This window comes from Lissotriton helveticus, chromosome 12, assembly GCF_964261635.1.
Source record: "Lissotriton helveticus chromosome 12, aLisHel1.1, whole genome shotgun sequence".
Lineage (NCBI taxonomy): Eukaryota > Metazoa > Chordata > Amphibia > Caudata > Salamandridae > Lissotriton > Lissotriton helveticus.
The window spans coordinates 424,076,403-424,090,505 of record NC_136073.1 but is presented as its reverse complement, the minus strand read 5'-3'; the positions used below and the strand labels follow the sequence as shown (position 1 = coordinate 424,090,505).

Sequence of the window (14,103 nt, the reverse complement as noted above, 5' to 3'; positions counted from 1 at the left end):
TAGGTATCGATTCAGTAAATTCAGGTGTAAAACCCTGCCCGGTTTTACACCTGAACAGAAGATCCTCATGAGGTGGCAGCCTGATCGGAAGTAAGATGCTCATACCCAGAAGTTCTAGGTACAACACCCTCCTGGCCCCATCAGGAGCCATTAGGACAACTTGGGCCATGTCATTCCTGATAATCGTCAGAACTCAGGGCAAGTAGGGATTCTGGAGTCCTGTAGCACAAGTAGGCAGAGGGGATGCAAACCCCGGGTCAGAAGACACATCAAGTTCACCCGCATCTTGAAGGTCATCCACCCAATCCTGCTCGGAGTCACACTGCCGCGCAAGAGGGTCCTCGGAGCTGTCTCAGTCCGCATCCAGCTCTGGAGTAGAAGGAGCTGGCCGCGGCGGCACGGCTGGAGCCGGAGAGGGGCCAGCGGCGCCGGGAGTGGCCCCGGGACCGGTGCTGGCCGGGGCCAAACCTGAGCCGCATTCCAATACGGATCCCAAGTTGGAACAAAATGGTCTGAGAAAAAAGGCAGGGGCAGGATAAACGGCACCCAGTGCAGCGCCGGAGCCGGAGCCGAGGTCGCTGGATCAAGTGACGCTAGAGGTGGTTACACTGGGCCAACAGGATCTGGACACGGGACCGCGGGGCTCGAAGCCTAAACAGGTGGTCCATGGCAGCAAGAAACTCTTGCACCTGTTCGGGAGTCGCCAACGGACCCGGGTATACCGCAGGACTCCCAGGCTCTTGAGGAGCCGCAGGGGTGGAGCCCTGTCCCCCTCGCCCACCTCCGGGGAGTGACGGGGGGACATCAGAGAGCGAACACGCTTCTTCGACTTCTTATGTAGTCGCTTACCGGAATCTGAAGGTGAAGACTTGGAGTCCGAGGAGCGACAGCTCCGGGCCAGCGAACGACCCCTAGACCCGGAGCGACGGTGAGAGGAGTGCCGGACCTCCAGCAACTTTCGGCCCCGCTCCCGCAAGGTCTTCGGGGACATGGCACGGCAGTCCAGACAATCCCGGGAGTCATGGTCGGTCTCATGGCACTAGAGGCAGACATCATTGGGGTCCGCGACCGACATATTACTGCGGCATGAACCACAAGACTTAAAGCCGGGCATCCCTACATGCACCAGGAGACAAGAAAAGGAGACAAATGTCTCAAAAAAGTGGTAAAAAAATTACAGAGGTAAGTGCTCAATCCGGATCTGCTGATGTCAGCGCGCATCGGAGGCGCCTAAGTAGCCTCCGTGACACCATCCAGGCGCTTACATTGCCAGTGTCGGGCGCGGAGCTGCACAACGCCACCTACTGGGGAGCAGAGGTACTGCTAAGCAGAAAACTTTCCGGATCCAGACTGACGCCTGGGGAATATTCTAAGGTAAGGAATCTATCACTAACGTGTCTCCTTCAAATCTGCTTTTTATGCAGAATACTTCTATCCACAGCCACTAGGATGACCTGGTTCAGCTGTTCTTGATGTTTTTCAGATCTTCCGGAAGAAAAGGCAAGAGCAGGAAGCCAGTACAGAATGTGTGTTCCATTCCAGCCAGAACATCTCCTAATGAGTGTCTTTGTGGAAACTCCAAAAGGCAAAACTTTCAACCGTCGATAGTGGCAAAAAGATGTAGCCTGTGTTCTATTGATAGCTGGAAGAAGCCCTGCGCCCTCTTGGAGTGTATACACCACTCTTGATCTGCCAGTGGCTGCCTGCTCAGCTCTTCTACTCTGCCATTCAAGAACCCAACCAGGGGTTCGCAACCAGGGAAATGCTGTGATGCTCCAATGAACTCCATAAGCGTAGGGCCTCCTGCCACAGAAAAGAGGACCTATTCCACCCTGCTTGTTGCAATATCACAAGGAAGTGGCATTGTCCGTGAGAACCTGCACCAGCCTCCTTGATAGATGGGAGTAGGGCTGCCACGGTCAGATGAATTGCCTGCAACTTCAACAGACTGATAACAAGCCTGGCTTCTGGTGGAAACCACAGTCCTGGTAACTCCACCTCCCCAGATGACCGCCTCAGCCTGCGTCTTCCACTACCATCACCTCTGTGTTGGGAAGGAAGAGGGACCTGCCGCAGGACCAACTGTATTTGAGCAGCCACCAAAGCAAATTGTGATCCACCTCCTTCAAGACCTATATCACAGCTATCAGATTTCTATGATGCTGGCCCACTGGAACTTTATATTCCACTTCAGAGCCCGCATGTGCCACCTGATGCAGCTGACTGATGATTAATGAGGCTTAGAGGTCAAGAAGCCTCAGAGCTACTGTGTCAGAGTTTCAGGATCGAGAATGAACCATCAGGATCACAGCCCAAAAGCCCTGGACTCGTGCCTGAGGGGTGAAGGCCCTGAACTGCACTGTGTCCAGGATAGTTCCACTGAAGGGAAGCCTTAAACAGCTAGTCTTACAGAGATGGGAAATCTGGTATCCACAACCTTCGAAGGTGGGCAGCAACACCACCACTTTCGTGAACAGCAGAGTGGCACTGATGATGCCAAAGGGAAGCACAGCAAGCTGAAAATGTTTATTGGCCTAGTTTGATCTACAGATAATATCGGTGGGACTGCAGGACCGTTATATGTAAATATGCGTTCTGCAGGTTCAAGATAACCATTCAGTTGCCTGGACCAACGATGACAGGATCCTGGCCAACATAAGCGTTTTGAATTTGTCATTCTGTAATATGGCATTTAGAAGCCGAAGGTCTAAAACACGCCTGAGACCCTCTTTCTCCTTTGGCACAAGCAGAAATCAAGAATGACAACCCTCGCCTCTTTCCGAGTCAGGTAGCCTGTCAATAGCACGCTTGGTGAGTACAGCTCTCATGCTGCAGAAGAATGGACAGGTGCTCCTCTGAAATTGTATTTGATGAGGCAACATCTGGTAGAAGAAACAAGAGGGCATAGCCAAGCTGAACAATGTGTAATACCTATATTGGTCAGAATGGATCGCCACCTGAGAGGAAATTAATCTTCCCCCCTCCAATGGGTACACGCCACTAAGGCTAAACTAAATTGATTTAGTGGCCTTTGCAGACAGGGAAAAGAAATGGGAGGACGGATGTCCCTTCTGGCCTGTGTGCTACATGTCAGAACCACTGCCTCAAAAGCAATGGGATGACTGCTGTACGAGTTCAGAAGGTTGTCTTTGTCTATATGACAACCCTCTGGAACAGACTCTGAAGTTAAAGTAGAGTTATTCCAAAAATGTCAATTTGGGCTGTTCAAATGAAAAGCTACACCTGAGGGTGGGACAATGCCAACTCTCCAAATATTAGGGCGTCAAATTGGCCTCCCTTGATCAAATAGTCATAGGTTTACCCTGCTCCGTCCTAAGTTGGGGACCACCCAGCAGTCAATCCTTTATCAATGCCTGAATAGGAGTTGCACGTTTGAGTTCTGAAGAAACTCCTGGACCATAAATGAATTCATTTAACATTTATAAAATGTATTAGGCTGACTTTTCCCATAAAAAAAACCACACACAACAAAAAGCATCTAAAATGTGGTGAAGTACAAGTTACTTACCTCCGGTAAAGTAATATCTGGTAGAGACACAGTCTAGCTGCAGATTCCTTAACTTTTTAATTGTCCACAGGCGTCTGGAACCTTTTCAGCAGTATCTTTGTGCCCCGGGGTACAGCGCCATACAGCTCCACAATGACATTTCCGGATGTGATGTCAGAGGTGCCATATAAGTCCACTCAGGCGAGCAGGCGTCAGTTTCTTCTGTGAAACTTTTGGCGCCAGAACGCAGAACTAACTTAGAATCTGGCTGTGGACATTGTGGCCAAACAAATCAAAATATTTGTAACACTAATTACGAAAAAACATGAAATAGTAAGTTAATAACAGTCAAAGTTTCAGGAAAAACACCCCCCCCCCCCAACCAACGAAGCTTAGGCTATGTGTAACCCTGCACCTTAATGCATAACCAGCCTTGCAAAGGAAAACATCCTCCACTCTAAACATCATTCACAAGTAGAAGGCATGATAATACCAATACTGAGAAATCAGTCCAAAAGCACTTTACAATATTATTGAAAATTGAATCGCACCTATTAGTGCAGTACCAACAATATCAAAGAAAAATCGAAATATTAAAAAGAAACTATTCATAAAAATAAATCCTTGACAGCAACAACCAACTGCAACTACACTTGTGATACAAAACTAAACTTGACCGTAAGTCCGATAATTATATTTATATCAATCAAAAAGTCGCCCTGGAGCAAGGACGCAGTCGACAGCCGAGTGATTTCACAAACCATTTATTCAGCGGAAGGGGGAAACCGGCATTTGAATTTAGATGCAACTCACATCCTGGCGCGTTTCGGGGCTTTGCGGCTCCTTTATTCATAGGACAGCATTAAGAACCACCGAATTGCTCGCTGGCACCATTACTGCATGTTGTTCATTATTTGTACCCCAGTGGGCCTCTCAGGAGATTTCACAATAAAGGCACGTTGATACCTGTAATCCAGTGGTTTTCAAGTCAGTCCTAGGAGTAAGGAGTTGTGGCTGAAGCCCCACTGCGGAGAGCAGACCATGGCAACACCAACCAGCGTTTGCTAGAGATGGACAGGTGCCAGTAATGAAGACTTTAAGCATCAGCAAAATAATGCCGCGATGCCACAGCCACTCACAGTGGTTTTATTGGTGAATTATTTTAATGGCGTGCATGTCGTCTCACTGTAGAAATACGGAAGCCACCACAAGTACCAGGAGTCTTTACGGCGGCCACGCCCACTGGGGCGAGTACTGAGTTTAAAAGACTGGTGTTTCCCTTGTTCATGCAGCTCTGTTTTATCAAGCCTAGGAAGAAGGGCAGGAGCCCAAAACAAGTCGGCTGGAATGAACAGCTGTGAACATCGTGATTGTTTTTGCTGCTGTGTCCATTAAATTGAGTGGCAAATACTTACCTGTGTGGGCTTCAACTGTTAGAGGCAACTTTGTGTGATATATAAAATTTACACCATCCATGATTTCTCAAAGATTGTTAAGTACAGAGAAAATTAGGTACATACCTCAAGAAGACAAGTGATATCTAACCTTCATACAGAATAACATATGCAAAAAAACTTGTAGGAGAATAACAAGAAGAGCTTTCTATGAAGCCTAAAACCTCCTACCATGTAATGCTTGACCGAAAACAGCCTTAACTGTTTAAGACACTGCCTATCAGACAGTTTAAGACACAGTATTCATACCACCATGTTCCAAAATTGAACAAAGGAGTTACCTATACCCTCCCACAAAGGAGGAAGCACTAACTTGGGTATTCGAAAGAATACAACCATGAATTCCGAATTTAACTAATTTAAAAATGTAAGCACACACAACAAATATGCAATACATTCAAGAAGAGAATGAACTGCACTGATTACCCTGGCTAAGAAAAAGCTTAGGGGCCTGTGAATGTAACAGAACCCCAAAATAGGGTATCACAAGAGGAATAGAACGGCTATTAGCTAACAACAATAGCCCATAAAAGAGCATATAACGGAACCCAAGAAGGATTAAGCTGTATAGCCGAGTGATGCCTGCACACGACCGGGTACTCAGGAAAAACTATTTAACAGCAAACAAATAGACTACGTAAGTAGTATACCTAAAAACCTTTACACCCACAAAACAATACTCCACGTACAGTAAGACATACCACAAAAAAAAGGTGTGAACTTGAGACTAAGCTCCTCAGAGTAAAATAAAATAAACAAGCTAGGCAGCTGCAGAGACAATCCAGAGCAGAGGCAGGATTTAAATCCTTAAACATAAAGATCCACAACCGTAGCTATATAACAGAGAAGCAAAAGATTGACAAGGCCATACTACAAGTGACCAGCCATGAGGTATTGTATCACTGACTTTGCATGGCTGTTAAATAAATTAATAACATCAGAGGACATACATTTCAAACTCTCCTTAACATTATATGGGAATATTGACTTACGTGACCAAGCGTGTCTGCGAAGAGCAACAGATCGAGCCATGGCTCTGCCAATATAATCAGTGGTGTTCACTGCCGACTTAATATTAAACTTTGCCAACTTATGCCCATCGTGTACAAACTGAAAGAGTTCACCCTGCTCCCTTCAGGAAGGGAAGGAAGGAGATGGGTGAAAGAGTCCCAAAAAGCATATTAAGTCCTGCCTAAGACACAAGACGTTTTTAACGACCTTGAGGTCGAACTAGCCGAAGCAAAGATATTCTGGCTACACAGATCCAACCACCTAGATTCTCTACCTGGTGGAAGTAAAGGAGAAACATCTGGATTCGGCAAAGTTATGGCAGCTTACACGACGAACACCTTAGCAGTAGGGTGTTGAGAAAGACAGACAAGGTTGTCTGGAGCAGGAAGGGCGATGGGAAATGGCACGATCAACAGAGACCCCGGTCACTTGCCTCCCCCAAGTTCCCAGAAGAATATCATGCAGAGAACCCCCAAGGGCAGTAAGGGCTCAACACCAGTCACACCCTGATGAAGCAGATCTAACAAGGGATCAGATAAAGTCACTGAACGAAGGTGCAATTTCAAGACATCAGCAGCTCTCTATAGAACTTTTGCAAAAGCTGCACTAGCCTCTGTTGCCATTCGTGGCAGAGAAAACAGATCAGAATTAGGAGAGGGTTGTAGACTCCCATCCTCACCCAATGCAGCCCAAGAGGTTGAACAAGATGAACCAAGCGATTGACGTCACCGGCGTCACCTGAGCCACTTTGCAATGCTGGATAAACAGCAACAGAGCCAGCTCTGACCTCGGAATGCAAAGGAGAAGACACTGGAACCGCAGTGGCTATGAGCGGCGTCACTGGCGCCGATCTGCAACAGGGCATCGATGTATCGTCATGCACCATGAGCGTTACAACTGACGTTGGGGGCGGCGTCATAACTGCCTCCTGTACAACTTCATCCGCTGCTGCCAGCGTCACAACTAGAAGCGGCACCGGGCTGGGCACCAATGCCGTGATGACCCCAGAAACTGAGTCGAGGTCTTCGACAGGTGCCGAGGGCGAACCTGCTGGCATGTTTCCAGTAGGAGAACCACCAACCGCTTCAGGACTTGAAGGTGCTGAAAGGGGATGCATGGACGCAAAAAAGGCATGCACACATGATGGTAAGCCTGCATCCGGGTCATAGTCACCCCAGCTCCAGGTTAAGGACGGAGGCATGGGGTTGACTCCTGTGCAACATCCTCCGTAAAGAAACAAAAGGAACCAGAGAGAACATGTCGCAACATGATGAGGCCGAAGGCTGCTGTGACTTTGATCCCTTACAACTGGAATTTTGTGACTTAGGTGAGAGACGCTCACAGGAACGGCTCCTTGAACGGCCACAGGCCGGAACCTCAGAGTGGGAAGTAGACAGACATTGCATGGAATTAGAATGGGAGAGCTGCGCCGTCAACAGGTTTATTAGCCTTTCCTACAAGGCCGTGGGCTTCAGTCGTTTACAGGCGTCACACTCCTCGGAGTCGTGGAGCTCTCCTAGACACTACATACAGATGGGATAGGGATCCGTAGCCAACATCTGTCGGGAGCAGATCTCGCATGTCTTAAAACCCGAAGGCATAGGCCCCCGGTTCCCTGATGTAAAAGGCGTCTAAGTAGGTCAAAAATACAAACTGCCCGAGGTACCGCTCCTCTGGATCCACATTGCAACTCAAAAAAGAAGAAACTGACACCCATGCACCGAAGGGGGCTTATATGGCACAGCTGATGTCACATCCGAAGACGTCGTCATTGCAGAGCCATACAGGGCCGTCCCCCGGCACACAGAGGTACTGCTGAAAACTGTCCAGATGCAGTCTGACGCCTGAGGAGAATTCAAAAGTGAAGGAATCTGCGGCTAGATGTCTATCAGATTTAAGAAGACTCAGTGAAAAAGCCACAGTTCTAGAGCGGTTGTGTATGAAAACAGCTAAATGCATGATGTGGTTCCAATTTAAGAGGTATATTAGTCACTCTTTGGGGGGGGGGGGGGGAAGTAGAGGAAAAGACACATATAAAGAGCCACAGAAAAATAAGGAAAGATGCATCAGTTCTATTCATACAAGACCATATGGCAGTCACTGTTTTAAATAAAGGACAGAGAGTTATACTGTTTATATTGGCGTGCTAAGTTGCATGATGCAAAACTGATTCAGATATGCGCTCCACGAACAAGTGCCAACACATCCGAGGTGGTAAAGCTGGCCTTACAAGAAAATATTCCATGTCGAAATGTGTATATAGACAGTGAGGCAACTTGCATTTAGTGATACAGGGAACATTTTAAGCACATTTTATACAGGCCATGACAATGAACAAATATAATATTTCATTTTATGTACAACAGAATTCATTCATATTCTAATGGGACTTGCAAACCCTTGCCCTCCAGTTTTATCAACTTCTCAAACATCATGATTTTACCAGATACTGGAAGAGATTTAGGAAAATTCACAAGACTGTTCTCTGAAGCACTCTGAAGCTCCTGTAGCCTTGCTAAATATTGCTGCTGTCCCATTTCTCTGTCATCACTCTCAAGTGGCCTCTTCTGGTTCAGTCCCTGCTTTTGGAATGTCAGCTTCAACCCACCATCCTGTTAAGTAAGATAAAGGTTTAGTAAAAAAAAATGTTGAGAAGCTATACACCATTTATCACTAACAAGGTTCCCCAGCCAATAAAACAAATTTCACTGAAAGGCATGACAAAGGAAGGTGTGCAAACCCAAGGAAAGTCACATCTTCCAGATTAATGTTATAATAGTACATGTGGATTTGAAATACACTCAAAAGTGGCTGTAACCAAAAACAGTTGTGTTTTAGTTTTATGCACAATACCACAGGCTGAATTAGCATATGTGCACTTAGTTCTCGCCTGTAAAGTGACATTACATGTCATTCTGGCAAAAATGCACAAGGCCAATAAAAAGAGCTTCTGCATCTATTCTACTAATAACCAAACGTAACTCTAAAGCACATTCGTAAAATACACTCATTACAGAAACTTAATGATATCACTGACTACAGCTGAACCATGATTTAACTAGCTGCCTTCTCCAGTACCAAACTGAAGAGTCCTCATTTACCACTGTTTTTACAGCACTACATCTTACTCAATATCCTTTATCGTGCAAAAGCAAATCCGAACTATATTACACCAAAAGAACCCGTTACTAAGACTTGTCGATGCCCTCAAAGTCCATCAGCAAATTGCTTGACCAGTGTGCAGATCTCTTGATTGGAAGCTTTTTATATGGAAAAAGCCCATTCCACAGTGAGGGTGGTGAGAGGATCAGTGAGGAATATGCAGTTAGATAGAGTATCCACCAGAAAGAGGGTTACCGAAGGTAAGTAGCTTGTAATTCTAATGGATACTTCTAACCAAGGATTCCTCATCTTTTGAATAGATACCAAAGAAGTACTGCCAATATGATGGGTCTGTGGAATGGTCAGACCAAGAAACTCTGCAGGACTGAACAGGCAAAATGCCCATTCTTATCTACCGACTGTCAAGACAGTAGTGCTTCGCAAATGTGTGCATTGATCCCATGTAGCAGCCCGACAGATATATAGGACAGGCACTCAGTTCCTACTTATGAGTCTGGAAGCCTCTCTATTACTGCTCTGTCCAAACGTGCCTACACTTCTTGCAGCAAAATGGACATGTACTTCTCCGTCAGCTGAGCTGATGGCAGGTGCAGTGGGGAACAAAGAAATGGGCAGGCACAGCACCGATTGACATGATGGAGGGCCCGTACGTCCAAAGTGATGTCTTACCACCACTGAAGGAAATAACAATCCTGCCTGCTTCAGGGTGTGTGTGTATTGGAAAAACACACTAAAGTAGCTTTGCAGTTGGGGTTGCTGAAGGGATGGGAGACTAAGCTGCATGTTGTCCTTGAGGTCCTGAAATGTGTCTCTGGGTCCTGCAGCCACAAAATGGATGAGGTGGTGTTCTGCAGGTGAGAGGGTATGAAGTTGGCTTTACTGGAAACCTATAGCTTAACTGCAGAAGGGGCGAAACCACAGCCTGGTAGGGACAGACAGTCCCTAGTGAACATAATGTGGCATCGCTTTCCTTAAATCGTTCCAACCTTTGCACCAAAAAGCAGACAGCTGTCAAATGGCATGTCCATTAAATAGGCCTAGTGTCGGGTGCCCCACAAGTCTTACCTTTGCTTGTGACGCAATTCCGCAGAGACGACAAGAGCACCCGTCCCTGTACCCACCTGACCCTCGTGGAATGGCAATACCCAGCAGGGATGAGATGGACGTAGGGATGGGAGCCAGGGTGTGGTGCAAGGAAAGCGTGGAGCTGGCGGGGCGTTCCGGTGGCAACTGGAAACCAAGAAAAAGCAAGATCAGGAACAGACCCGAAAAGGAACCACCCCCCACATGCACACACGGACCGTGTAACCTTCTGTGGACTCACCGATGCCTCCGGGAAGACAGGTCCCAGATGGGTTCAGTTCCGATGGGTAAAGGTGAGGGTAAGACGCTCCTGTGCGTAATCCCCGAGTTCCAACTAAGGAAAGCGCTCCTGCGCATAACACAAAAAGCTATAACAAAAGAAAGCGCTCCTGCGCGTTGCACCCCAGTGTAAACAAAAGAAAAGCGCTCCTGCGCTTGTGGTGGTAAATGTACGTAGTCTCTCAACCCAATAGGCAGGCTGAGCTGTCTCCCTCGTATGCGCTCCAGCGCGGTGGGAAACCAATAGTGCAATTCCCTAAGAAACCTAGGTTCAGGAAATACCCTTCAAAGCGCTCCTGCGCGTTAAGGGTTAATGACTTTCAAGAGCAGACCTAGGAAGTCCCCAGGTGCAGACCAACCAAGCGCTCCTGACTAGCGCTGTCTCCTGATGCCGTGTTGCGCTACAGCGAGGCTTGTCTCCAGTCGTGACAGGCAGGTTCCAAATAGCAGGGCTCTAGCACGGATTCGGAATCCGAAGCACCAAGCCGGCGGGAAACGCGAGAGTTAAGCGTTTTCCCCCGGAAGTGCTTCTGTGCTTTGCTGCCCGGGACTAGACCGGGTACTCGACTTGCGGCCGGAAGTGAGTATTCCGGTCGCCCGTGTGTGTCTGCGGGAATGGCCGGCCGCGGCAATGCCGCGAGCCGTGACACCTAGACATCCCCACAGAGTCCTGTAGACCTCGCCCAGGCATGGCACCACACTTGTGCCCACTGCCAAATTCAAGCAGTCAGTTGTGTCGAGGCTAGATTGTATAAGAATTTCTGCCACATCCCAAATTTCCTATACAGGTATAGCTAAAGATGCCCTTAGGTCCATTCAAACTGTCTGCAGGATCTGATCAACTGCATCCCATAAAGCATTACTCTAGCAGCCTAGGAGGCAGCTAGCATTGACAGAGCGCAAAGCAAGACTGACAGATGAAAACATGAGCTAACCAAAAGATTCCATACATTTGGACACGCAATCAGGAGAGTTGTGGAAAATAAACTAAGATTGACTCTTCTAGTGGACGCCTGGACCACCAGGTTCTCTGATTTAAGGTGTTAAAAATTCAAGATCGCCCCCTTGCTGGTATGTGGTAACAAACTGTCTGTTGACTGGGGCCCAAAGCTTGGCTTTGTCCAAGTGATTAAGCAAGTATCCATTAAGGCCTAACTGAACTGTACGGGGGATTCAATAGGTGCCTGGCAAAGGTGAATAAGCTCAGTCAGGATTTTAGTTTTTACCTCCACTGTAGGGAGCTGCAGGTCAAGGAACTCAACCAGCCTGCCCCATAATCGCAGCAAAAAAGGCACTCCCCTCTGTGGCAGGACCAAGTGAGAGAGAAATGTCTAGAGAAGTGTATAGACCACTGGCATCCTATAATGTGGCACCCAATTGGCCTCATCATAATGTGGGGCCAATCCGCACTCCTCATTATAGTTATTATTGTCTGAATCGGCTTCAAAGATTTGAAGCAAAGCATTACCTCGAAAGCATGCTAAAGGCAAGGTATTAGAGTCTGAAGGATTGCCTATAGGTTGTAAGCCAAAGGGATCAGAGCTCGAACTCAGTCGAAACAATGCCGGCTCAGAGTCAGAGACCAGCAAAGGCAACTGCTTCTCTTCCGGGGGCGGAACCGGTATCAATATGATAGGATCTGGTGCTAGAAGTGGTGGCAGAGCCAAAGTCAGCACCAAAGCAGGTGCAGGACCAAAAGTAGTTTAAGAGGACTATACACCGCCACGGGCAAACTGGTAGTCAGAACAAATACTGGTGGCCTTAAGGGAGTCTTGGGGCCCAGAAGGAGTCAAAAACAAGCCAAATATACACAGTGGCCTCCCTAAAGAACAAGTTACATACCTTTGGTAATGCCTTATCTGGTAGAGACTATCTAGCTGCAGATTCCTTAACTTAGAATTACCCCAGGTGTCAGACTGGATCTGGAAATTATTTGTGAGCAGTACCCCTACGCGCCGGTCGGTGGCATTGTTTGGCTCCGCATGGGTTGTTTGTGTGGTCTGCAGTGGAGGTATTAAGTCCCCTTGAATACTGAGGGTCCCTGGGGGCCAACTAGCCCACTAGGTATCCCCAGTAAGCGCCAGAGAGCGGGATTGCAGAGAGGTGGTCTGAGGCTACGCCCCTTTTTACACCACTCCACAAACACGCCTCTTGGCACCTGCACGTTGGTAGGCGTCGTTATATGGCTCCGCGTGCGACATTGGCGTCGCAGTCACAGAGGTGACGTCGCTGGAGCTACTTAGACGCGCCCACGCGCACGACGGTAAGAAATCTATCACTAACTAATGTCTCTTGCAGATATTTCGTTACACAAGTAAGTAACTTGTGCATCTGAAAGAGACAAATTAGTGATGAATTTCTTACCTTAGAATACATACACCAGCAATAACAAACTCGGTGGTGGGTCTGCGAACCAAGATCACACCAGAAAGTCACGGAGAACAGAACGGCCATCTTTCCGGACTGGACTGTCAAAGCAATAATGCTTGGTAAAAGTGTGCAGCGAGGCTCACATGGCTGCCTGACAGATGTCTTGCAGGGGGACACCACATCCCAATGCAGTATTAGCTGCTGTCGCCCTGGTAGAATGGGCACGCAACCCCACTGGAGGTTCCTTTTTAGCCAGAGAATAACAGGCCTTGATACACAAGACGACCCAGCGGGACATAGTCCTCTTGTGTACAGCCCGGCCTTTCTTGGCGCCTACGTAGCCAACAAGGAGCTGGTCATCCACCCGGAACTGTTGTGTACGATTCAGGTAAAATGAGACTGCTGGGCCAGAGAAAGAAGGAACAAAAGGACTTCTGAAAGAGTGTTAAAAAGGGGATCCACAGCTTTGCTGTGCACCATGCCACAAATTTGTACCACCTGCAGGCGTACACCGATTTTGTGGGACGGACGCCTGGCTTCCAGAATGATATCACAGACTTCAGGAGGCAAGTCAAAAGGAATCAACTGCCGCCTCTCAATCTCCACGCATGTAGGTGGAGGCTGGACAGGTTCGGTGGTGGACCGTTCCCTGTTGCTGCGACAGAAGATCCTCCCGAAGAGGCAGTCGGACTGGGGGATCCATGCTCATTCTGGGGGAAACCAAACTCTTCGAGCCCAGTCCGGAGCCACAAGAATGACTTGGGCCCGGGCGCGCCTGATCTTCAGCACTCTGGGTAGAAGTGGTATAGGTGGGAAAGTGTACAATAGATGACAGCTCAGGGAAAACATGGCGGCCGCTAGCTAGGGCGGTGCGCTCGTTCCTGACGAAGTTCTCGCTGACATGCCCCAGAGGTAGCTGAGTCGGTCTCCTCGGTCTACGCGAGTGGTGATATTGAACGGGCAGCTGGTTCTTGAGCCGAGAGGAAAGTTAGCCGTGCGGCGAGGTGAGGTCAGCCGAGCCACTCTGAGAGGCGGCTGCGGCGGTGGCGTGTGCCGAGCAGCGAACAGCAAGCGGGCTCGGGCTCCGGAGGAGGAGGAGAGGAGAGCGTGAGCAGGCGGGCTGGCGGAGCTCCGCTAGTCCGCGGTGTATCGTGGTTTGCCAAGCCGAGCCGAGCCGCTCTGAGGGGCGGCGTGTATCACGCACTCGGTAGGCTCACGGGAAGACTCCGAAAAAGAGTTAGCGGTGCAGTGGTGTCAGCTGAGCCGCTCGGAGGC

The 14,103-nt window shown here is 48.4% G+C and overlaps 1 protein-coding gene across 2 annotated transcripts in view; it reads right to left on the bottom strand.

The window, feature by feature from the left end:
- CHD9 (chromodomain helicase DNA binding protein 9) overlaps positions 1–14,103 on the bottom strand; it is a 2,123,706-nt gene that overhangs the window by 210,799 nt on the left and 1,898,804 nt on the right. For both annotated transcript variants that reach the window (XM_078670246.1, XM_078670247.1), the window contains exon 36: positions 8,417–8,585. In XM_078670246.1, the coding sequence (XP_078526372.1) occupies positions 8,417–8,585 (169 nt within the window). The remainder of the gene's footprint in view (positions 1–8,416; positions 8,586–14,103) is intronic.